This window comes from Motacilla alba, chromosome 1, assembly GCF_015832195.1.
Source record: "Motacilla alba alba isolate MOTALB_02 chromosome 1, Motacilla_alba_V1.0_pri, whole genome shotgun sequence".
NCBI lineage: Eukaryota > Metazoa > Chordata > Aves > Passeriformes > Motacillidae > Motacilla > Motacilla alba.
In genome coordinates this window covers 42,779,521-42,805,171 of record NC_052016.1, presented here as the reverse complement: position 1 = coordinate 42,805,171, position 25,651 = coordinate 42,779,521, and the positions used below count along the sequence as shown (strand labels likewise).

Here is a 25,651-nt window from a genome sequence, read left to right as displayed (position 1 = left end):
AAGGGGTTTTGCAGCCATTGCCCTCCGCAGTGCTCTCCCCCTGCAGAGTCCCAGCACACTGCCTGCTCCATGCTCTAAATCCCTTTGTTTCCACAGCCCAGTGGAAAATTTGTTGTTTGTGTTAGCGTTTCACTGCAGCCAACTTTAAAACTGGTTATGCTTCCATTTTCTCTGGAAAGAGGAAAAGAAAATTGAACACTGCATTCTTTCCTGTATAGAGACTGAATATGAAACTATTAAACAACCTAAATACTATTTTCTTTTTGAATATATTTACCTATATTTTAATTTTTTAACACTACCTACAACTTTCTTGCTGGTATCCATTAATTATTTGGATTATTTGGAAGGTATTTTGTACCTTCCTTTGAGCTTGTACATAGTTTTCCAGCCATTATGTTTTTAATTTCACATGCAGGATTTTAATACATTGTCTACTGCAGCCATAAATCACCTAAATGTGTTAGAAATGAGATTGCTCAGTAATTGCCATTTTATTTACTATCCTGATGTAGGCAATATAAATATGACTCAGTTTTCAAACTTAGAAACAATGTAAAGAGACTTAGGAGAGAATGCAGTACAAGTGCAAACAGCAATCAGCAGTCATTGCTTACAATTCCATTAGTAGTAATGCTTTCTTTAAAAAAATTACTGGGACAACTTTATGACCTGAACCACTTGTGACTCAAAGGATGCTGTTAAGGTCTCAGTAACAACAGCTCTCACCTCGTTGTTTTCCAGATCTAGAAATGCTAGACAACATACAACATCCCTTGGAAGTGGTGAAACAAGCCGAGAAATATGTTGTGCTCTTGTTCAGCCATCCTTGACGATAAACACACTGAGAGATTTCAAAGACAAAATTTCTCCTAAATACAAGAACGGGAATCTACCCATGTGACAATGCCATACCCTCCAATTTCTCCACAGAAGGTAAAAATCTATTGTAAGAGGCAGAGCAATAACACCATTATTAAATGGTAAATGCTGACTTTTCTGTAGATGTTTTCTTTCAGTCTCTTACCGTAAGTCTCAACAGACAGCACAGTATCACACCTGGACATTTATTCACACAAAAGAGAAATATCAACCATTTGGTTACTATGTATGGACCCAGATTTGGACAGCCTAAAGCCTTCCCCTGCCAAGCCTTTTCTACTGAGTGTATTGGCCTTTCCAAAGAGACAATAATAAACATAATCATATTTTACATCTATATATATATTATACTATCTAGAGTATACGTAAAAATTTTTAAAATGTACTGTAATACATAGTATTAGTATTATACACACTAGCAGGCACATTGGCTTGAAGTCACCTGAATCTGGGTGGAAGGAAGTAAATATAAAATATTTATCTCTATGTTTATTTATCTTTGTTTACTTTCTCAGCATTCTCAGATTTTCCTATGCCTCTTCTATGGCACCTACTTATTTTGAAACATCACAGAAAAATCTCAGACAGAAGCACATCTAAAAATGCAATGCAACTTAAAAAGCAAAAACTGAACTTGTTTCCTGATGGGGGTAATCTGCATCCCTTTTTCAGAAGGGCAAGTTTACCAGAATTGATTTGTCTCCCTAACTTCTCCTAAAATGATTATATTTCTGACAGTCAACTGACAGTACTGGCATTTGGAAAATAGTTCTGCTATGCTCCTACACTTCTACGCCACTCTAAAGGCCTAGAAATGAAGCATCTTATGGGCTCCTGTTTACATGATATGCTAAGAAAAGTGACCCAAATTCAAGAAGCAGAAAGTGTCAATATGAGATATATCAACTTTGTAACACACAATACAAAAGCACTTTCAAATTGAAATAATTTGGACTTTTCCTGAATTCTTATAGTTTTGAAGCAAGGTGTTTCATTTGGCAGATGAAAATTTCTATGGGAACCAGATGGCTTTGTGAAAAAGACCATTTAGTAAAACTCCTTGAGTTTCCATTATGAAAGGATTGAAGCAGAAAACAGATAACCACACTTCTAATTTTCTTGAAAATATCTTGGAGGTGACGGCCCAGACCCAGCCAGGTCAGCCCCTACTCACATGCTGGACTGAGTTCCTTTATTCTAGAACCAATGATGCCTCATTCCCAGTACATTAAACTCATCTTATATGGTCACTTATCAGACATAATAGATGCAATTTTATCTGAAATTAAATATTTACAGAGAACACACAGACAAGACAGAATATGGCAGTTACTGTACTCAAGATAGTCAGCATTTTCCTTTGCAGCAGGTATTTCCATCATGCTGCAGATATTTCTCCTCTTCTTGGGTTATTTAATGACAATCCTAAATGTATAAAGTTTTTGAGCAATGACATTAATTTAAGAATTCTTTAATCCAATGCAGGTTGACTCCTAACATCGAAACTTACAGTTTCTGTCCAATAACTAAGAATTACCAGTTACATTGCTCTCTGTTTACTTTCAAAACATAATTACTGTCTTACTTGTCTGACCCTTAAAGGTGGCTGAGCTGTTTAACTAAATAATAAGAGAGAACTGTGCAAATTCAAGGACGGAGTTAGTACCCACAGCGTGTCAGAACCTCTGCTGTCCCTGTGGGCCTGCTCAGTACACCTTGCTTTTGAATTTTGAATCCAATCAAGAAATAATAACATGAACTATTTCCTGGTACTCAATACTGGGAAGGACTAGAATCATAGAATGCCTTGGGTTGGAAGGGACCCTAAAGATCTTCTGGTTGCAACCCTCCTGCCATGGGCAGGGACACATTTCATTAGAACAGGCTGCTCAAAGCCCCATCCAACCTGGCCTTGAACACTTCCAGGGATGAAGCACTTACAGCTTCTCTGGGAAACCTGTGCCAGTGCCTCACCACCCAATGAGTATAGACTTTTTCCCTATCATCTAATCTAAACCTTTTTCCATTTAAAAAGCAACTAGCAACCCATCATAAAGAAGACACTTACCTTACACTGAGTAGTCTTCCTTTATAAACAGAATGAATTTCTAAGATAGATGCAAATTTCAGGTAATTTTTCAGAGATGCAGGGCATATAATTGCAGAGAAGAAAAATAATTCCGGTACCTTACTCTTGGGACACAAGCTGGACTGGGTGTGTATTACCCTCCAAGACATATAGGAAAATCATGCTTTTATAACTTACATCAGAGGCTGCTTGCATTGTTAAGGAGGTGAGGATCACCACGCAGAATTTTACACAAATACACACCTACACATGTGTAACACAATGGGAGGTTTAAAAGAGAAACACTGAAAAGCATGAACACACACACACACACAAAAACCCTCTTACAATCACCACTGAAGTGCCCAACGGTACAAAAAACTTCTTTCACAAATGAAATGATACAACACCAAAGTATGAGGGATTTCCATGTCTCTCCCCTGTCCCCATTTCACACTCACTCCCTGCTGCCAAATGTCTGTCTCTGCAAGCCAGCAAAATCCCCACTAATCTGGGTCTCTCCAAGAAAATGAAAAATTCTTGTCAGGGAGGCATATGCATTCAACTGAAACTAAAGTAACCTGGCTCATAATATGTGTGTTGCACATTCTTTTGGTGTGTTTAGGCACCAAACAGCACTGAAGCAACAATTAAACTCAGTATTCAGAAATTTTGGTCATGTTTTCAAAACCTCAATTTTCTGCATAATCCTTACCTGCAGACCATTTTAAAGCAAATGTGCTTATTAAATGAAGCGCTAAAAATAAATTATAAGGCCTAAAAGTAATTATTGCTTGGGTTAGTCTCAAATGTTTCCCTTGAAAACTGCAAAGGGAATTAGAATGTCACAAGAAAGTCCTTCAGATGTCTGAAAACAAACTTTACTGAAGGGTGACTTATGCCAGACTTCTACGTCCATCTTGAAGCTACAAAATATAATTTAACTGAATTTTATGAAAAGCGATCAGTCACATAAGTCATATCGGGATATTTCTATTTCAGAGCATAATTCGAATGCATGGCTTTGAAAACATTAACTATAATATTGTTGAAACCACCCTGAGACCAGGGGGTAAAGTTACTTTCTGTTCAAGACACTAGAGCTTCTAAAAGAAGATGGATTCTCAGGTTAAAATATATGGACATTTTAACTTTGTAGATAAATGAAGTTGTATCTTTAAACACTTCTTCACACTCAGCTGTAGTTACAACTTAATTAAAAAAAATCCATTTACTTCAGCATTCACTTAAATTTCTAATTCAGCCATTATACAGTAACCCCTATAGGTGAGAGAGGGTAAAATCAAAGATAATATGTATCTTCAGGGCATTTTTCTGTGGAGCAAAGGTTTTCTCCTCAAAATTAATATTGAAAAGAGGGTTTTTTTTTGAAGCTGACATGCCATATGGCATTATTTCAGTGACTCCGCAGTTAATTAAGTATTTTCAATGAGTCTATAATGAAGTATTGAGATTGACAATGAAGTCTAAATCTGATTCTTATTTCTCTTGTCAGATGCCATCTCAACCGTCATGAAAAGGCAAGTAATGTAAGAAAGAATGATGTAGATCAAGATAATGGAAAAAGGGGGAATTAATTGTGGAAGTAGCTCAGTAGCAAAGATTTTTAGAGGCATTGAGTTGACTTGCTGAAAAATAGTTTTATCCCAGGCACAGCTTAGTGTATGATCTGAAGCTGTTTACCTTATTACTTACCCTTCACAAGCACCTACTGTCTAAGAATGTGCAGAATATGACAGCTGTGATGAGATCTCTTGTAGATATACCCTTTAGCCTTTAAGATAGCTCTTAAAATCTGACCCTGTGGATCCCAGATTCCAGATTCTAAAGGTTGCATGAGTGTTTATCCTGTGTGTCAGTGGATAGAAGTCCTGTGTGTCAGTGTGCATAGAAGTCTACTCAACAGAATTTCTGTTCTTAATAATGCCATGGTCACCTAAACATTGAATGAACCTCAAACCAGTATTTTTACTTTCCCTAAAGATCCCATGTATTACCACTCTCAGCAGGCAGAGATCAGAGCCAGGAAGGCACATGGAGCATGGTGACTATTCACTGTTGTAAGTAAAATCCTTAAAAATGCTGTGCATGCAAGTGCAGCAAATAGGAGTAGATCTAGATAGATCTTCACTCTTATCTCTTTGTCCCTCTGTTTAAAAGTGCACACTTTATGTTTCATTTCTCACACTCTGCTGTCATTCTCGCCCATAGGGAATAAATTCAAATTAACCAACCAATTATCTAGAATTTGTTGTTTTGCAGTTTCCTATCTTGCCTTGAAACTCTTAAGTTTTTTATTTTTCTACTGGAATCACAACTTTAAGTTGTCCGTGATTTTTCCCATTTTTCTCTCCCTTCAACAAAATAATAACTTCACTAACTAACCTGAAGAATTATTCCTGAGAGAAACTCTTGGCTAGCAATAAGCCAAAGGCAGAGACCTCAACAAGTTTTTTTCTGGCTTCATTAGTGGTTCACCTGTTGAGCTGGGGAAAGCAGTTTGATATCTGCATAGCACTTCCCAGTAGCTGTTTTGCAGGGACACCAGAAGAGGCCTATTCATCTTGCCTTAGTGTTGTCCACGAAGCTCAAGTTAGTCACTGATATTCCCTCTACAGCTGGTGAGAGAGACTCACCTCATCAACAAAGGCTGAAAGACCTCAGAGAGATTACATCTTGACTGAGAGACCTCAGGCAAGCAGCTTAGCCAATGGCCTCTTTTTAAGAAAACATTCCTCTTTTTTTGGTCTGTTTTTGTCTAGCTCTGTATTATAATTAAAAGCAAATCCCTGTATGTGTCAAGAACTATAAACTTTAAAAATACAAATCATGAAAGACTGTCCCTAACACACTGAGAATTTTGTGCTGACAGCATCCACAGCACTGGGCCAAGAAAATCCCTGATATGCTGTTGTCTCCTGTGGTATTTATCAATGCCAGCATAACGCTTGTCACTTTATATCAGACTTGCTATCTTTCCTCAGCATGAGATCTTCAGAAGCAGGTGATAATCTCTGCTTCCTTTGGAAAAACTTCATCCCTGTGCACCATAGAATCAGTCACAGAATCAGAGAATGGTTTTGGTTGGAAGGGTCCTTAAAGATCATCCAGTTCCAACCCCCCTGCCATGGGCAGGGACACATTTCCAAGAGACCAGGATGCTCCAAGCCTCACCTAATCTGGCCTTGAACGCTTCCAGGGATGGGGCATCCATAAAGTCTCTGGGCAACCTGCGCCAGTGCCTCAGCACTCTCTCCCTTGCTGGTGTTTTGCAAGCAAAAAAGTAACACCAGAAACTTTCTCTTCAATTTGTCTGTTTCTAACTAAATGCTGACACAAATGCACCATGAACTTGCAGGATAGATCCAAAAGAAAAACTACTTTTTTTTTTTTTTTTCTAGAGAAGGTCTGTAGGAAACACCAGGAGAATATACTTTTAATTACAAACTGAAAAATTTTACTTGCTCAGTATTTTTGCATAAATTACTGCAAGGAAATGTTAAATTTTAGTATGCATATTTTCTAGGGACATAAGCTGAACACACAAGGATTGTAGAGAAGCTATATATTATTATTTTAAGCACATGAGCATTGGTAATATTGACTACATTGTGGAATGTCAGCCAGTTAATGAAGTACTTTGTATTTTCAGTCATGTCTCTTCATGAAGTAATTCACCCAAAGGCAGAAGAAAAATAGGTTTCTAGTGAGTTTTTGAATTCTAATACACTAAAATGTGTTAAACTGTTTGGGTATAAGAATACTTCCATTAAGAGGCTTCAGCATCTTTAAAAGCCCAGTCACCCAGGGCCAGCTATGAGTTATATAACAACCTCTAAAGCTGAAGTTTTTCAGTTACTAGGAAGACTAGGAAAGGCAGTGGCAATAGGAGAGGACAGACTTCTATTAACTGTAAGAAAAGAAGGAAAAAACATCTGTCACTGAAAGTAACTAAGAAGCAGAACAACAAAGAAACAAACCATGTCTTTGCAAAGTGCAAACATCAATGAGAAGGGAAAGAGAACACATTTTAAAATAAATAGATAACAATAAATAGGAGCTTCTCAGGGTCGTATGATATATGAAAGGACACTGCTGTGAAAGAATTTAAATAGAAAAAATGTTGGCAGGACTTATCGCCCAAAAAGTAAAAATTGAAAGTAAACACAAAACATCTTTGGCATGAAATGCATTTTTTTTCCAGATGAAAATCACAATAGAAAATTGAACAAAAGAGATTATGAAAAGAAGCACTGGAATGGGTTCAGAAATAATGTTAACCTTATTCTGGTTCTTTAGGGAATTATCCTTGGGCACCCCTCTGCTCACTCAGCAGCATACCCCCTTCTGAAAGGCCTGGACATATCCATATATGCCTTTGCCACTGAAAGAAGACCTCGTTTTCTGAAAAAGCTGCCAGGTAAAGGCAAAAACCATTTCAGTGAACTCTAAGACAGGGAAGAAAATTTGGAACAATCCGTAGCCTGTATTTACCAGCTAAATAAGCAGCTGCAAACATTAGTCCTCTTGCAAAAAAACCCAAAACCAACTCTTTATTTGTATTCCCAACCAAACTTATTAATAAACCTTATGAAAACAGTAAGAAGTGGAAAATACTGAATTTAAATTAATAAATTGTCAAAGGAAAGTAATTCATAATCTACAGCATGAAGAATCAATAGATACACTCTTTTCATGTGTACATACATATGACTAAGCACAGAAGGATGTGTATGGACAACAAAAAATAAGCAAGATCTGCACTACTAATGAAGCTTAAAGGACTACAGGAAAAAAAAACTCCCAACCACATAACTTCATGTTTTCACATTTAAAATGAAAAGAACAAAAGATGGGTTGTGAAAGGAAATCATACTTTCCCTGCACCGCTTTGAAAACTGTATATTCTTCAATGAAGGATGTACTATTTCAAGGAAATTTAAAGCCAGTTGATAGAAACAAGAGTTAAATAGGGCTGAATGAAAAACTAAGTACTTAAAATGAAACATTCATGAAAATGGGAATTGAGAAAGTTCAGGAGTCTGTAATAAAACAGCAAATACACTCTAGCAGACAAGGATGACTCATTAAACACAAGTGAATCTGCAGAAAAACATTAAGAAAATATATCCATAACTTGTTTCATGCATAGATGCATAGTGAGTGCTGACTATTTTAGAAAAAAACAAAAAAAATTCTTCTTTTCATAAAATATTTAGTGTTGTACAGGTTTCACTATGTAACTCTACTAGGAAAGGGATCTTCAAATTTAACAGAGGAATTAAAATGTAACCTTTTGTGTTTTATGGGAAGCCTACTAAGGCTTGACTTTACAAGAACATTTGTAATCCCTGGTGCTTCAGCTGTGGCATCTGATGAGCCCCAGAAATATCTGTCAGTGCTGAGGCAATGTCCATGAACACAGAGAGAGTCACTCAGGGACTAGAGTTATTCTGCAGTAAAGTGAAAGCTGTGGTGAGGACAGCTCAGGCAAACAGAAAGGAAATGCTGTGGGATGAGAAAATAATTTGAAAGTTTATCAGGGAGATTTTTTTAACCATCCTTTCCATTTTAGATATGCTTTAGGTTTTTTTTACTTGAAGGAAAGATATTGTGAAACTTGCAATGAAATAATAAACTTAAAGGCTTTTCTTCAACAATGTAAAAATAAAAGCAGTATATTCTAAATAATATGCAGCAAACAGAGGCACTAAAGCTAAACCTAAGGCAAAGGTCTCGCATGGCCAGACAAGTGGGTACTATATTGGCACTTGTGCATTTTCCAAAGGGTAACAAAATTGTATTTTTTAGATCAAAAGAAAGGCAGAAAATAGCAATCTCAACATTTAACCCTGGACATTAACTGCTGAAATACCCTGGAGCGCTCAAGGATTAGTTTTGAACACAACAAATACCATTTGGTGCGCTAGAAGAAGTTGTGTATTGCAGACACACAACCCTGTTAAACATCTCCACTAACACAGAAATCTCTGCAACAAAGAGGCAATTTCTTGCTTAAAACTCTTGCTTTTGTTGAAACAAAACATGTTAAAACTACAAGAAGGGAGAAATAGTTTGGACAGTGTCATCTGTCATGCCATCCCTGGAAACATTCAAGGCCAGATTGGATGGGGCTCTGAGCAACTGATGTAGTTGAAGATATCCCCGATCACGGGTGGAGGTTTGGAGCTAGCTGGCCTTTAAAGGTCCCTTCCAATTGAAATTATTCTATGATCTGGCCAACCTCTTTTCAATGGGCACTTCATGGAAAAGTAAGGGAGGCATGGGCCTGCCATTTCATCAGCTAGAAAAAAAATGATTTACTGTTCTTCAACACAGTAAAGACCCTCTGTGGGTAACTAACAAAAGAGAAGAGTTGGAGATGCCACTGTAAAAAAGAGAGGGGAAAAAAGCAGCCTTTAATATTGCTATTTGAAAGAGTCTCTTGCGTAGGAGAACTCTGGTGCACTATCAACTATTATCAATGAATTGGGATTTGAAATAAAAATTTCTCTAGCTCTGGAACAATGCTTCTTCTTCTTCTCTTGTGGTGTCAAGTTAAAAAAAAAGGCTCAAATACAAGGGGAAAAATATACTATCATAATGTTGAGTTTTGTCATTTATATTTTTCATTCTTTCTCAATTTTCCTAACTTAAAAAAAAAAAAAATGGACCAAGCTTCTCAACAAAATTGACTCACTGAACTTCAGCAGGACAATCTATGAAACATACCTCTAAATTTTTTTTGCTTTTATTCATCTTTATAGTGGTTGTGTTTTCTGCCTAAGGACAAAGAGAGGATTTCCCCCCCCCATCCCCCCACCCCCCGGAGTAGGACGGTACTCAGGGCAAGTATCATTGCATGCTTGTCCTTGTCTTTTTTCTCCTCTCTCTAAGCTGATGGCCACTGTTGGAAACTGGATCCTCAGCAAATATGCTTTGGTCAGATCCAGCCTGGCTGTTCTAAGATTATGTTCTGCTCTTTAATGCACATGCATGAAATGTAACTCTAATATCTTGCATTCTTTGGCAATTGGATAGTGGCTTCCAGATGAAAACCAACTGCTGTAATGCAACTTTATCCAAGTAATTAAGCTACATTCCCTCTTAACAGCTGGGGAAAGAGAACTGTAATATGGCTAGTCACATTTCAAAGTATAGAAGTAATCTAGGCAAAGATGAATAAGTACAATTATTCTTTTTCTTTCGTATATTTTATCTACCTAATTCCCACAGCAGCTGGAAAGGTTAAATGTCTGCATCAGGAATCTATGTGACTGTTGTACCAAAAGAGGAGACAAGTGTTAGTACTCTGAGGCAGAAACAAGGAATAAAAAAGGAGTAAGTGCTAAAAAATATCCATCACATCAGAGACCTTCAGAAGTTGCTCCTAGATTTTTCATTATGTTTTCAAAAAAGTCAATCTCAGCATCTGCAGCTCAGGCAAATGTGTAAGACAAGGGGTAATTGTTCATAAAATCTGGGTCTGCTCATGAAAGTTAGGTCTATTCTAATGTACTATGGAGCCTCCCAGAATTAGGAGCAAAAGAATAAAGAAGTAAACTTAGTTATCAGAGCTTCCAGGAGTTGCTCAGGTGCAGTTCTTCAAAAATTCCTTTAGCTACTGCCTGCAGAGACAGGCACTGCCTCTCACAGTGTCTCTCCCTCTCACACTCTTTCTGTTTCTAAGGCACAGCTACTCACCTCACAACAGGCACCGAGCAGCAGCTCACTCACAAACAGATAAAGCACAAATTCTTTCACTGTAATAACTTTTTAACCTCTGCAGTGCCAGCTGCTCTAATCAAAGTGTAATCAATGAGCTGTTAAGGGAGCTGGTTAATTGGCTCACTTGAAAGATCGAAAGCACATGAAACTTCCAATTGGTTTAACACTTTTCCAGGGACTGTTGTGAGGCAATAGCTGCAGAGGTACTGCAATGCAGCACAGCTCAGCTTGCAGACCACTGACACAGAAGATTTTCAAAAATCTTAAGGCTACACTTCACCTTTTCACACTGCTTTTGGGGAAAGGAACATGAGCTTTTGAGATTAAAATATGCAATAAAGCTTTTTAGCAGCTTTATTAGGAGACTACAACTCTGTCCCCACTCCCAAGCTGTGTCTTTCAGGACAAATTGTCACTATTTCAACCAAAGTTCCCTCTTCTTTAAAAATATATTGTACCTTAACTGAAAAAATGTTGGGTTTTTTTTCCTTAATTACTTCCTTACTGCTGTACTTGCAACTTTTGCCATTAAACAGTAAAATATGTCCTGAAGAAAAACCTGGAAGTGTAAAATGTCTTTCCCTGTGTGGTATATATTCCATTTTAATTTCCACTTGATTGTTTAATATGGACACACTGATCCATCCTAAGATTATTTTCCAGGCTCAGGTTTTTATCTTGCATTTACTTCATATCTGTGCAATATTTAAAAAGAGATCTGAGAGTTGTTAAGCTGTTAAGGAAAGTCAAAATGCTTCTGATTATTAAGAAATTGGAGTACAAAGCTAAATATAAGTGATTGGTTTGTCTTCTAGTATTGTTCTAAGTAGCTTTTGGTCCCTAAATTATCTTTTATCTCATATGAACCACAGGCAGATGATGTGAGTTTCACAAGAATATGAAAGGTTACCTTTTTGAAGCCTGTGAGGGCCAGTTAGTGTATACTGAATACATCAACAAACCTCCATATAAACTACATCCACAATGATTCAATGATTATTAAGAGATCATGATGCTTAAATTCATTCTCCCCCATTTACACAATACATGTGTACATAACATACAGTACAAAGGTAATTTCCAGTTTTTTAATAAAAATAAGGAATCACTAAAAAAGCCCAGAGTTATGGCTGCTGTTCCTAAATATGTACTTCTACTGCTGAGCTCTAATTTTTTCAACTTCTGTGATTTGTTTTCCTCTTGCTCTTAAAAATCTATCCCTAATTTTGCTCACATAATTTAGTTTTCTGTTTGGATTTTCATAATGCTTTGCCTCTTCTGTTTCTCAGAGAGAGGAGGTAAATAAAGGTGGTGAGTGGAAATGAGGAAAAAAAAGGGACTGAAGAGCAAAACTGAGGAATTGGTTCTCCACTTATACTATCCCTTTTATTTCCATTCAACAACTTCGCGTGAAATCACTGTTTGTCTCTTCTATTCTTCCTTTATTCACAGTATCTGTGCTCTTTTACAGCATTTTCACCCAGACCACTTCCATCTGAGGGATGAGCAGTGTGGTTCAGCTGAGCACCATCACCAACCACAGATCTGACAGCATTCAAAAAAATGTTGTGATGCTGCTCTGTTTTGTCTGAGCTCATCTCTGCATTTGTGCATTCCAAACAGGATGACAAAAAAAACCACCACAATATTGATGGGAAAAGCTATTCAAATTGATGGCAAGCACTAGGGCTTTTTTTTTTTTTTTGTAGGAGTCACCATACTTATGAGATTTTTTGCCAAGTCTCTACACATAAATGCGAAGGAAGTTCTTACGAGGCTTTGAATGGGATTCTGTTTGAAACAAGGGAAGGGATATTTAAACTTTGAAGGCTGTTTCCATAATATTTACCTTATTTTCTTCCCACAGCATAGCATATTATTTATTTCTTGAGAAAATACCAAGATAAGCATACTGGAAGCTTTCGTTCACTGCGCAAAATAAGTTTTTTCTACTCACAATTTAAATTGCTCATCATCAGCTTGCTTACAGTATTGACTGGTACTTACATCATCATCATCACTCAGGACCTGAAATATCAATAGCTAAAGGGTTCATTGAATGTTGGGGTTTTTTTGCAACGACATCTAATGGCTTAATAAACAAAGACATTAAAAAAGTACTAATTAAAATTTGTAGTGACTATTCTTGGATCTCCCCAGAAAAACCTGAAGTTGTAGTAACAACTCAGAACTTCTAGTGTGAAAATGGAACAAGCTACCAGCCAACTTAGCTCATGTACTTTACTAGATTTGGAAGCATTTAAAAGTGAGAAGCCCCTGAGGGAAGGACAACTGTACAGTTTTAAGACTATTTTATGACTATATTCCAATAGATGCAACAAGATAACATATAGTAAATAAGAAATCAGGTATAAATTTCAAATAGAGGACAAAAAGAGTTCTGCAATACCTTTAGAATAAAATAAGTATTTAGTCTCATATAGAGTGGGTTTGTCTTTCTGTGTAGTCTATAAATCTTCATAGAACCTTTTGTGAAGGTTATGTAACTCTTTAAAAGTTTTTTCATCTTTCTTTGCTGTTAGGGAATTCTCAGGAAACAAATGTTTAATTTTACATTTGACTTATGCAGTTTGCATTAACCAGAATGTCAGATTAAAATTAAGTATTTCAGCTGTAACATAACACATGCTGGACAACTATAGACAACAACCCTCACTACCTTTAAAGACTTAATCATTTAATATAAAACAACAAACTTTTGGGCCCTGTTCCTCACAAGCTTCACTCTCAATGGTGTGTTTTGAGCTATTTGGCTGAAACAGAAAACTGGCTTTGCTTCACTGACAAGAAGTGATGCAGTTGGGACTAGTCTGCCCTCAACAGGGACTTTGGTGAATGGAGCAATGACATAGAAAAAAATAGAATACATGGAGTAAATATCCAGTGTAATACCTGATAGATTTCATCAGTATCATTTGAATTGTATGTTCACCAAAACTGAATTTGATACAGGACTGAGCTGCTAAAATGTAGGGTACAAATATGTTGACTAGAAGTTCAATCCTAATAGGAAAAAGCTGACAAGCAATGTATTTTTTTGTGTATTAATAATGGCACGGAACAACTGCGACATGCCAGTGATTGCTACAAGTACCCAGACACCATGGTGATAATTGCAGTGTAAAATCACCAGACAGCAAACAAGATTGCCGGAACTAATAGGAACACGGCTTCATTCAGAGCCCAGAGCGGATCTCTATCTGTAATGGAATTGCTTTGCAATACTTCTTTGAAATAATGCTGATTATCACTCATGCATTATTATATTAATATGTTCCATTTATTTAACTGAAGATAGATACTTTCAATTTCATTTGCCCTCATCTGCCCATTTCTTGCTATGGCCCAATTTATCCTGTTTGGTGACTCAAGCACAGATAAACTAATAAATGGATGCTTGATTCCAGATCTGAAGCACAATCAGAGATTTGACTAAAAGAGAAGCTGTTTTTCTCTTTGAATGCTATCATCAAGCTCCAAAGAAATTAAAGAAAGTATCATACTGGATAAATTCTGGAGGTACTAATTCGTCTTCCCTAAAAAAACATGACTGACTGAGCATGTTATTAGAGCTGTTGTTTCACCTATGAGACTTACATATCTCCTAGGCTGGGCACAATCAGGCAGAATCAACTTGTGAATTGAGCTAGAACTGCTTCCTGAAAAATGGTAACATGGTGCCAGCAAATCTTCACAGACACTTGTACTTGCTCAATTAATCTGGCAAAGACTTTAATGTAATAACTATTGAAGAGAAAAACCACCTTGAGTTCCAACCAGAAGGTAATAATCCTCTCACAAATTCCTTGAGAACCTCAGATAGTCATTTGGGTCACTGATCACGGACAACAAGGAGTCTTGTCCTTCAATTCTGGACTCCAAATCAATCAGTGCTTGCTTCTGTCCACTGAAACCAGCTTAACTTCTAGAAAGATCAATATTTGACAGCAAAATATGAATGAGATGAGTCCCACCTTAAATGTCTTGCATTTTGCTGAATTTCCTGTTGATGCTTTTATTTAGAAAGCTGTCATTTTCTCTAATAAGTAGCTGTTATCCAGGCCTAATTGCCCTGAAGGTACAAGGATGCTGTCATCCAAAAGTAATAACGGGAAGCTCTACACATTCTGCAGGAAGCATTTATCCTTGTCTAATTCTAATCAGACTGTTTGAAGCAATGTCAGATCTTCCTGGCATTTCTGGTCTCAACCTATCTTTTGCACTACCTATTTCCAGGAAGAGACTAGAAAAGAACATAAAACGAGCACTAATGAGAATAAAATGAATAACTAAGTGTTGATTATATGTTGATTGCTGTGTTATTATATGCACACTTAAAGAGTGCTCTGTGACAAAAATACAGCCATTTCCTTGGGACAGAATTGTCACTTTGATTTTCATTCCAGATGACTGCTGATGATAGCTGGGAAACTCGCTACCTACAGCAGCCTCACTCTGTTAAATGAGTGGCTCCAGAGCACTTCTCTTTTGCCATGTGCCTTCCAGGTGGTTATTTCACTTACCCTCTGGCTGGTATTGTGCTATGATGGTTACCGTCTGCCCCGCTCCTTTGAGCGCAGCCGCAGCCTGCTCATGGGTAGCACCCCGGAGATCAATGCCGTTCACCTGCGCAGGGAACCAAGACAACAACAGGTATGAGCAACTTGACATTAAACATGGAGACAGAAATGGGGTTCTATCCTAAATATCCAATGGATGTAAAGGTCAGGTGGATGCCCAGGTGCAGAAGCAAAGTACAAAATCAAACAGGCTGAGAAGAAACTTCCTATGACCGGCCAAGAGGATATGCACCAGTACCACTCACCCCACAGTTTGACTGTGCTTATCCATGCAGATTCTCTGACCATTCGTTTTGGATGTGTCCTGCTCTACTGAGTTTACATTTCTGGTTATCCCCTCATCAAGCAATATCACTTAATATATTAAGTTCAAAAAATAAACTTTCAGTGATGCTTGAAGGTCACTGAAGAATACTGCAAGAAAAGAAGCTGTTCCTTCATTCAAACTCTGCAGGCCCAGTCAGTAGCATCAGGAAACCCAGAGATACACAGAGCATGTCTAACAAAAGCTGCTGGCTGCAGAACTTTTAGAGCAAAAACCCCATCTACTGTTTTCTGCTCATGCAACACCTCTGACTATTTCCTGGAAATATCCTGTATCTTGCACACGGCAGCAATGGAGTTGCTATCAGGCACAGCTTCCTCAAGTCTGGCTGTCCAACATCCACACAGCTTTCCATATGATTTCTTTTTCTCAACCATTTTTGGCTGCACAAGAAATGGAAGAGGAACAGAGTAGAACAAAGTAGGAAATCCACCCCTAAAACTCAGGGGCAATTTTAGAACTCTTTGGATTTCTTTTTGCGATACATATTTTGTCAGCAGCATCCCAAGGAAGAGACAGAATTCACATACAGGTTTATCAACTGCTCCAGTAACTTGAATCCTGCTTTCCAGTGGAACCATCGTTGTCTGGCTGTACTGAAGTATATGAAATTTCTTCTATTTATGTATTTATGTTTGCATTTATGTATTTGTTTATCTTATGTATTTATCTGTCTTTCCTCTCACTTCTACAGGTTTCCACTTGATAATATTTTAGTGAAGAACAGGAAACTTTTGATATGTAATAACCTCAGCAGGATAGAAATCCAATTCTGATTATTGAGGAAAAGAAAAAGAAAGGAAATAAAGGGCAGGTACAGGAATGAGAATCATGCCATATGAAGCAAATATGCCAAAAACTAGACCCAGTCCTCAGCTAGAGCAAATATTTGTGTTTATGTTTACCAAGTACCATTGCAAGATGGCTAAGCAAATGTTAAAAAGAAAGGTTTTTAAAATTTAAACTTTAACAACTTTTTAAGGATTACAAAAATAAATTCGATTCCATAGAACTTTTAAAGTAACAGCTGTCAAGTTTGTTATGAATATATTTATTTGGCTCGATAAAATTTAGAAACTGGCCATCTTAACTTGCTGTCTTTGATCAAATTTTAGAGATTATGCTGTTTTGAGAACACAATTAATATTTACCATGGAATCACAGAGTCATAGAATAGTTTGTGTTGGAAAGGAACTTTAAAATGCCTCTGCAATGAACAGGGACATCTTCAACTAGACCATGGGGCTCGGAGTCCTGTCCATCCTGACCGTGAATGTTTTCAGGGATGGAGCTCCCACCACCTCTCTGGGAAATCTGTGTCAGTGTCTCACCACTGGCATCATAAAAATTTTCTTCCTTAGTTGCATGAGAAAATTTAGTCCTTACTAGTATGCAAACAGCATTTATTTAGTTTATTATAAAACTAATTTGTGATAGCACTTATATAAAGCCCAGGAGATACCACAGCTTCTGATTCAGAAGACTGCATGATGCTGTAGAACTGATGACTGTACACAGAAATGATGAGCATGGGGCAAATATAACATGATAAACTTGATAATTTAATATAGGAGTCCTCAGTTGTCCTCTTCTCCCTGGGATGTTATTACGGCTGGCAGAAGCTTTCAAAAAAAAATGAGCCAAAGGTTCAAAAGCTTTCATTAAAGTTGTGCACTGAAACCTCTGGGAAGTACACACTGAAATTCAGTCTAGGAATATATGACCCCAGGGAGCAATAATTAAGTGCATTCTAAAAGAACAAAAGGAGAGAAACAGAATTTTCAGTGCCATAAAAATCTACCATATTTTAATCTGCAGCAGTGAAAATATGTAACGAGGAAGATGATGTCAACTAGGACTTTGCAACACCTGTTGAGAATACCAGCTTCCTGTAAGGAACACAAATTAGGGTACTGCTGTAGAAAAAGAGGTGCTGTTTCCTACCTTTCCTCAGTGATGGTGTTATGACACTTGATGCTGCATTGCATTGAGCGCAGATGTACCAGCACTACAATTACTCAATACCTGAGCACAAAACTGAGTTTTGTGAACTGCGAGCAGAATTCCTAAATTTAAGAACAGTGCCTATATCATGGCATAAAGGAAACATCAGCCTTGATTTTGTGTCTGAAGAAGACAACTCTGAAGCCAAGTAATCTTTCCTTTAAGAGAGAGCTTTGTTTTTATCTGTGTGCTTTCCCCTTTCATAACTGAAGTCCTCGATAGAGAGTCCCACAAAAGCACAGGATGATCTGAAGCTGAGTTCCTGAGCTGGGGAGATGGATATGGATTATGTCACCTGGTCAGCATTAGAAAGTCCCAAGGAAAAAAAAAAAAAAAAATTTGTGCAGGCTTGAGCTCAAAGACTATGAGAGGACACAAGCCTTTCTTAAGCAATATAGGAAAACATTGTAGTGGTCTGTGAAGTCGGGTTAGTAGCACAGAAGATTGAAACATAATTAAACAATTCCAATAATCTCTCTATAGATAAAAGGAGAGAATGTATGAAAGAATAAGGAAATAATACTTATTCTCCTTCTCCTCTGAGAAACAACAGTTCTATGTCCGTGTGAACTAATAAGGACAATCTTAATAATACATAAAGACTGTGAATATAAGACAGGAATTTCACTGAATTTGTAATACAAATATTTTTCACTTCTCCACAGAAAAACAAGAAGCCATCTGAAATGAACATTTCAGCTGAAATGGCAGCTGACTACTTTTTGCCCTTTGAACCCTTGGTCTAGAAGAAAAGATTGCCTAAGGTACAAACACAACACATTGCAGTGAATGAATTTTCCTGAAATTAATTTCACTTTTACGTTAGGATATAGCTGCAGATAGTCACTTGAGGAAGACTGAGAGGCCTGAGTGGCTGAAATCAAAAGAGCAAGGAAAATAAATGTCAGAGAGAAAATAACACATAAATTCTATCTTCTGCAATTTTTATCTAGATCATAATCAGGCTAGGCAAACCAGATTATGCAGTGTTGAACAGGGAAATGATCTGACCACATCAGTTTGCCAAAACAGCGATCTCCCTCTTGGAGACACACAGCTGCAGAAAAAAAAAATCAAATAACCATTGCCAAATAGGGAGGGAGAGCTCTGTTAGCATGTTATTTTATTCACCAACAGTGACAGAACCTCACTGTAAGATAATAGGTATTAAATTTAGAAATTACTTATAATCTAGTCTGACTTTATAAAGAAGAAGAAGAGTAGATGCTAACTTGATTTCTGGGTATCATTTCCGCCTATTTAAAAGCAAACATAATCAGCTCCCAAACCTTCTAGTTGAAAACCAGCATATTCATGTAGCAACATTAAATCTTTACGAAAGGCACCATTAGTTTATATATTTTAAACAAATTTTTACCATCAGACCAGAATGAACAAGAATTCGGAGAGAATAAAATAACTAATACTCTGTCTTGCCTCTTCCTCCAAAACAATATCTTAATTTAATGTCTCATAATAATTGTGTGCAGTAACATTTTTCCCTGATATGATTTCACTGCAAATTGTTAAATCTGATTAAAACTACTGCTTTTAATTCATTTAACATAATTTATGTGAAGAATAATCAGTAAAAGAAAATAAAGAAAATTTTAAAAAATCAGAAAAAGGTGCAAATGTGCGCAGGAAAGTTTAATAGATATCAAAGGTGTTTCAGTGTTTTGTTTTGTTTTGTTTTTTTCCCTCTTCTATAAATAATGGGCTTGCTTCCTTTAGAATGTATTATACAATAAACAAAGTAGCTGTTCTGAGCTTGAATGCACAGCCCTGATGTCCTGGCCCAGAATGAACTTGACTGCGCAATTTCTGATGCCTAACTCTAAAATGAATTTGACATAATGCAAATAAGAAGAGCCTGCAGCTTATACTGAAGTCTGTCTCTTCTGTGTTTGGAACTGGCAAAAAGCAGTTCGAAAGCTTACAAACAAAGAGGAGTGCTGCAATAGAAGATTAGAGTTGAAAATTATGGTGAAAACCAAATTGAGATGGAGAAAAAGATGCAACAATAGCTCACAGTAATTACTGGGCCTTTGCGTTTGTTGACTCAAAATCAAGCATGATCTCCTTCATTTAATACTGAATCATAATTGAAATGAAAGATCAGATTTACTTTTGGCATAGATTGAGCTCTTCTAAAATTGGAAGAGTTATATTCCCTCTAAGATAGTTGAGTGGCCCATATTAGTAGAAGTTTGATTGTATTCTGAACAGGCTTGTTGCAGTTTGGTTGGCTTCTAGAAACTGAACATGATTTTTATGCAGGTTAGTCAAACAGAAGCTAGCAGAATAATCTGGTTTGTTTTGCCATTTCTTTCTTTAGGCCACCTTATTTTGTGTTTGTATTGTGGTTAAATGCATACTTGGAACCAAATACCTTGTTGGATTGGAAAAGAAAGGAAAAACATATCATTTCCCTGGAGAGGAAACATAAAGGGTTTCTTTCCATTACTTCTTTAAGTTGTCACCAACATAGCACATGCTTTTGTACACTAAATTAAAAGGTGAAGGAAAGGCATTCTTTTACCACAAAACAAACAATAGAGCAGACTTTTCAAATTCTGTCTAAATTCTTTTATTTGTTGAAATCATAAAATAAGAGCTTTTGGTGCCTGAAAAAGCAAACAGAAGTCTGAATAATGACAACTATTTACAGCCAGAATTCCCATTGTTTGCATTAAGAGAATATACCAAAACCCCTGTTTTCTGCCTTAATTCTGCACATCAACTTAAGTATTATCAAGCACATCATGAAGAGATGAGAGGAAAGCTGGGCCATGCTCTCCAGCAGTCCTCTTTAGTCACTGGGAATGTAAAACAAGGAACATTGGAAAAAACCCATCAGGGATGATCTGCCGTGAACATGTCTGAGGAAAACCTTCCTCACAAGCAGGTGGAATAACCACTCTACACAACAGTCCCCACACCTCTTCGCAACTGATACAATCCACCAAAAAGCACAATTCTAAGAAATAAGACATGCTGCCAAAGTACAGCCTTTCAGTAGCTTTTTGCAAGGTAAAGAAGGCTGCACATCCAGCAGCTGGAAATGCTGGGGAAGTAAAGCAGGCTCAGCACCATGGACACTCTGGGACATGGCGGAGGGGGGGCACCCAGCAGGGAAATGTTGATATGGGACAGTCTTTGCCAGGAGGGAAGGGAAGGGAAGGGAAGGGAAGGGAAGGGAAGGGAAGGGAAGGGAAGGGAAGGGAAGGGAAGGGAAGGGAAGGGAAGGGAAGGGAAGGGAAGGGAAGGGAAGGGAAGGGAAGGGGTGAGGGAGGAAGTGGCAGAAGGGAGGAAGGGAAGGAAAAAGAGAAAAAAGAAAGAGAGTGGGAGAGAGAGAGAAAAATAGAAAAAGAAAGAAAGAAAGAGAAAGAATGAGAGATAGAAAGAAAAAAGATAGAGAGGAAAGAGAGGAAAAGATAGGAAAAGAAAAGAAAAAAGAAAAAAAGAAAAGAAAAGAAAAGAAAAGAAAAGAAAAGAAAAGAAAAGAAAAGAAAAGAAAAGAAAAGAAAAGAAAAGAAAAGAAAAGAAAAGAAAGAAAAGAAAAAGGGGAGTCTTCACTCTCCAGCTTCTTCTGTATTTTCAGGCTAGATTTATTACTTCTGTCTCACTTTCTCAATTCTGATCTGTTCTGAGCCTACACTTTCTACTGTTTAGTTAGAGCCGCACAGACAAGCACAGTGGTCTTCTCATCCTGAACTCTGCTGAAAACATAGGATCATGTCCCATATGCTCCTCTCCATGCCCAGCACCCTCCTTCTCTGTTTTTATGGGCCAGCAATTTCAGTGACCTTTTCAGTTTTCCTTGTCTGGCTACCTTAGAGTTACAATTTTTGCCTCTGGTAAGCTGGTCTTTATGCTCTGAGGAGCTGGACATTCTAGAGGCAAATTCTTCTCTCTCTGGAAAACAAGAACCACTTGTTTTACCATGAGCTGTATCATGCCTTTTTCCACCAGGAACTTTAAGGAGGCAGCTAAGCCAAAAGAAAGGGATATCAAACCATATTTGGAGTAGAAAAAAAATATTATGTTCTTGAAGAGGTGTCTTGCACACACTGCCTTTTACCGTTTGAACCAACTAGATTTATGACTCACCAGACCACATGAATCTTCTAAACAGCACCTGTTAAGCCTAGAACTATAGACAGACTTATGTTTTAATCCAAACTGTACAGAAATTCTGATACAAGATCTGCTTTCCATGTGATCGTAGCTTTTGTGAATGATGCCAGATTTGCAAACTTTGAGACTGAAATAATTTCACTGAATGACATCTTAAGATCCATTTCACCTCAATTCCATCAGATTTCCTCAAAACTAGTTTAATGAACAAAACTAGTTTAAGAAGTAAATGACACCTTATGAAAAGGATGCATGGACTTACTGGAGCCTTAATGGACATGACAATTTATTTTATTCAGATCACTAAATAGCTACCAGCTTGTTGAAGCATCAACCTGAACTGGAGATGATTCAGCAACTGCAAGATGATCAATGGAATTTTATCATATTACTAAATGGTAAGTCAAGACATACTCTTTGCATATTGAGCCAACTGGTATTACCTACGAAAAATACCTGCTGGAGCACTATACTAGCTAATAACACAGGCCAGTGGCTATCAGTTAATTTAAAAATAAATATAAATAATATTTTTTATCCATTTTATACATGAAACATGCATCGAATACAATTGTTAGTAAGAGTATTCATTATTGTTAAAATGGAGAGCTCAAAATTAGCTCTTAAATTCAAATCTAGTTGTGACTTTAAAATTTTTTCGGCTTCTGTGTGGTTGCTCAAAATTCCTTATATTCCTGCCACCACCTAATTTCATGGATCTCACTCCAGTGTCATCTTTTCAAGCATTCACACCTTCCTTCTCCTTTACAGTTCCTGCTCTCTTTCTACTCTGAATTGGTAAAATATCAAACTGCCCCTCCTCCCTCCTACAGCTTTTATTCACACATGACTGTTACTTCCATTCACTTTCCTGCCTTTCTGAAATATCCCTCTTTCTCTCTAATTCTGTTTTCAGCATTTGTATGTTCTTGTCTCCTGCTCTCATCCTGGGTCATTTAGACATGCCCCTTTTAGTAGCATTTATTCCATATACCTTGGTGTCCATATACATCTAAAAGGTATTTTTCCTTATTCAGTAACTGTTTCCTAAATTAACTCTCACATTTGCAAGCATAAGTGAATGGATATAACTAAGCCAGAGTTGTTCAGTTTTACTCATAATGCCACAGGGGTTTTGCTTCACATTTGAATTTCAAAAGATAGTATAAGCAGAAATAATGATTGAAACTCTCTTGCTTCTGAAATGAGGTAAAGGTTTCCATTTTAACAAGTTCCTTATACCTCAAAGATGATAAGAACCTAATTTCATCTGAAGCCAACAAGAAATAGGTACTCGGGAACTGAAATAAAAAGGCAAAACAATTTTAGAGGCTGCCTAGAGACAGAAGCAACCCCGAGCACCGAGTTAGAGATTAATTCAAAAATTGAAATCCTTGCCTTGAGCTGTGCTTGATAGGTGTTTCCATATTTCCACATCCAGAGTATGGCTCTGAGGCTATGAGAGGTGAGATGGCCATTGGCTTGTGCCATGGCAAATCCATGCTGAATTCAGCCCAGTGACCCCGAGGCAATGTGTCAATGGCTGAAGGGTAGACTGTCTTACTGGAATTATGTAAGTGTTCAGTGCTCACGTTTCATATTAAAACTCCCTGAATCACAACATTAATAATTTATTTGTGGTTCTACAGATGAAGATTATGACACAGACACTTTGAATAGCCAAAGCTCCATACTCTCATATAAACCGTGTTTTTTATAACCAGTGGAAAGGAAACAGCTCTTGTATTGTCTAAGTGATTTTCCTTTTGTTCCCGTTCTGGTAGCTTGCTTGTTCAGATTCAGGGTATATCAAACTTGTTTTTTCAAAAAGATCTCAGAAAACTCCTTGCACAAACTATTGCAGATATCCCTTCAATAACCTATTTAATGGATGGCCAATTTCTATTACTTTTCAGCTTGTGTCATATGATAATTTTTTTAATCACTCTGAAACTCAAAACTGACTGAGCAGAATGATTCCTGGAGACTAGTTAGTTTGAGCACAAGGCAAAAGTCCAGCCTGGGGCAAAGCTCTGTTTGAATAAAGCTCAGGGATTTTAGCCATTGTGTCCAGCAGTAGCAGCTTGATTTCCACTTTTTCACTGTTAGCCTGGCAGAGCACCCACACTGAGGGCTGCAAACCTCATTACAAATCTTCAGTGTATCAGATGTGATATAATTCTACTTGACAGTGTTACACCAAAATTTGCCAAGTTAGAATGTTTGAACTGAATGTACACTCCTCCTTAAACTATAAGGAGCTGCAGAGCAAGCAGTCTGGCATGAGACCATTTTTACTCACTGAGGCAATAGTAAAATGAAGATTTTAGAGGCAACTGATGATTTAATCACAACAGAAATATAGAGCCTCTGGTCTAGGCCAATTTACTAGCTGTGTATGACACAGAACTGACAGGTCTGATAGCTAACACCCTGGGGAAAAAAAGATATACCTTATTCAAGAGAATTCTTGATGTAATTTATTAGCTTCTGATCATGTGCTTGAAATATGAGAGTTAAGTTAGGAAACAGTTACTGCAGCAAGACAACTCCACTGTATGTTACAGATTGCAGAAAGATGTGGGTGAGTAGTTTTGGGGGGTAGAGAGAAATTCAGCTGGAAGACAAATTCCTAGATTAATGAGATGAAATTATGCAGCAGTATATGCAGCATTCCAGAATATGCTGCTGGTAATTTTTTTTTCCCTAGAATTTCCATTAGGGTTGTATTTTTGAAAGTAATCTATTTTATTTTGAAGTTCCAAAGGGGCAAGACTATGAGCTATGAGTCTATGAGCTTCTCTAGCAATACAACCACTTGCTCTGATTACAAAATAAATGCCCCATATTTTGAGGCTGGATATGTCTAAGTTCCACTTCCAGCCATCAGATTAGATATATTTACCATCAACACTGAAAAACAGTTTGCTACCAGCTCATTTCCCCAAGATTAACTATTTCCAGATGGAAGTGTTAACATGGACATGGTTCATACTACATTAAAATGAATTTTTACTATCAAGAGGGGTGCTAGGGTTTTTCTGCCATGAGTTCTAAACTTCAAGGTCTCATGGGAAAAGAGACCTTTGTCCCAGTGTTTGCACCCAGCTTCTCTTCACCAGGTTCCCAGTTGCCTTCTGTACCTTTAAATCTCTCTTTTTGTACAGGGAAGTTGCACGGGTGTCTCAGTTTTGTGAAATGTTTTTGGCTCATCATGATGACAGTGAGTACTGAACATATGTCTGCATGCATTGTGAGGGGTGAAACTGAGTTTATCTGGAAAAGGCAGAGCACTGTGCACCCAGATGATCCCATATAGACATAAATCCTTATCCTCAAATCCAAGAATTCCCAGTGTTGTCAGCAATATCTGAACTTATATTAAACAGCTGTTTTGCCCTGGATCTTTCCATTAGATCTCACCATGACAACATCTTTGCTTTTTTCTGCTTTTCTCTATGTTTTTGGGAGGCTTATGACATGCTATTCTATGAAGGTGTTGATAGGTAGATTACAGGGGCAGCAAGTTTGCAATAAAATGACATTTATGACTTCTTCTCTGTGACTAATGTTCTTTCAGGAGGAAAATGATATTTCACAATTTATTCTTGAAAAAATTTATCAGGATTAGTACTCCTTCTTCTGCTGTTTTCTAAGTACCTGCAAATAGATTGACTGTTTCTCCCAGTTTTCCCTGAAAATTGCGCAACCTATACTCCCAAATATTCCTTCAGTTCTTGAATAAAATGATGAATGGCCTGCATTGAATAGTTCCTGAAGTATATGAGAATCAGCTTCATCTGTTTACAACATCTAACTCGTCTAAGTTCTAATCTGATTTTGCCTAAGTCCACTTCAAAGACTGTTCTGTTTCTTCATAAC

General features: G+C 37.3%; 1 protein-coding gene across 33 annotated transcripts in view; it reads right to left on the bottom strand.

Annotated features, from left to right (window-relative positions):
- DLG2 (discs large MAGUK scaffold protein 2) overlaps window positions 1-25,651 on the bottom strand; it is a 981,924-nt gene that overhangs the window by 181,041 nt on the left and 775,232 nt on the right. For all 33 annotated transcript variants that reach the window (XM_038135749.1, XM_038135838.1, XM_038135932.1 and 30 more), the window contains one exon: window positions 15,244-15,346. In XM_038135749.1, the coding sequence (XP_037991677.1) occupies window positions 15,244-15,346 (103 nt within the window). The remainder of the gene's footprint in view (window positions 1-15,243; window positions 15,347-25,651) is intronic.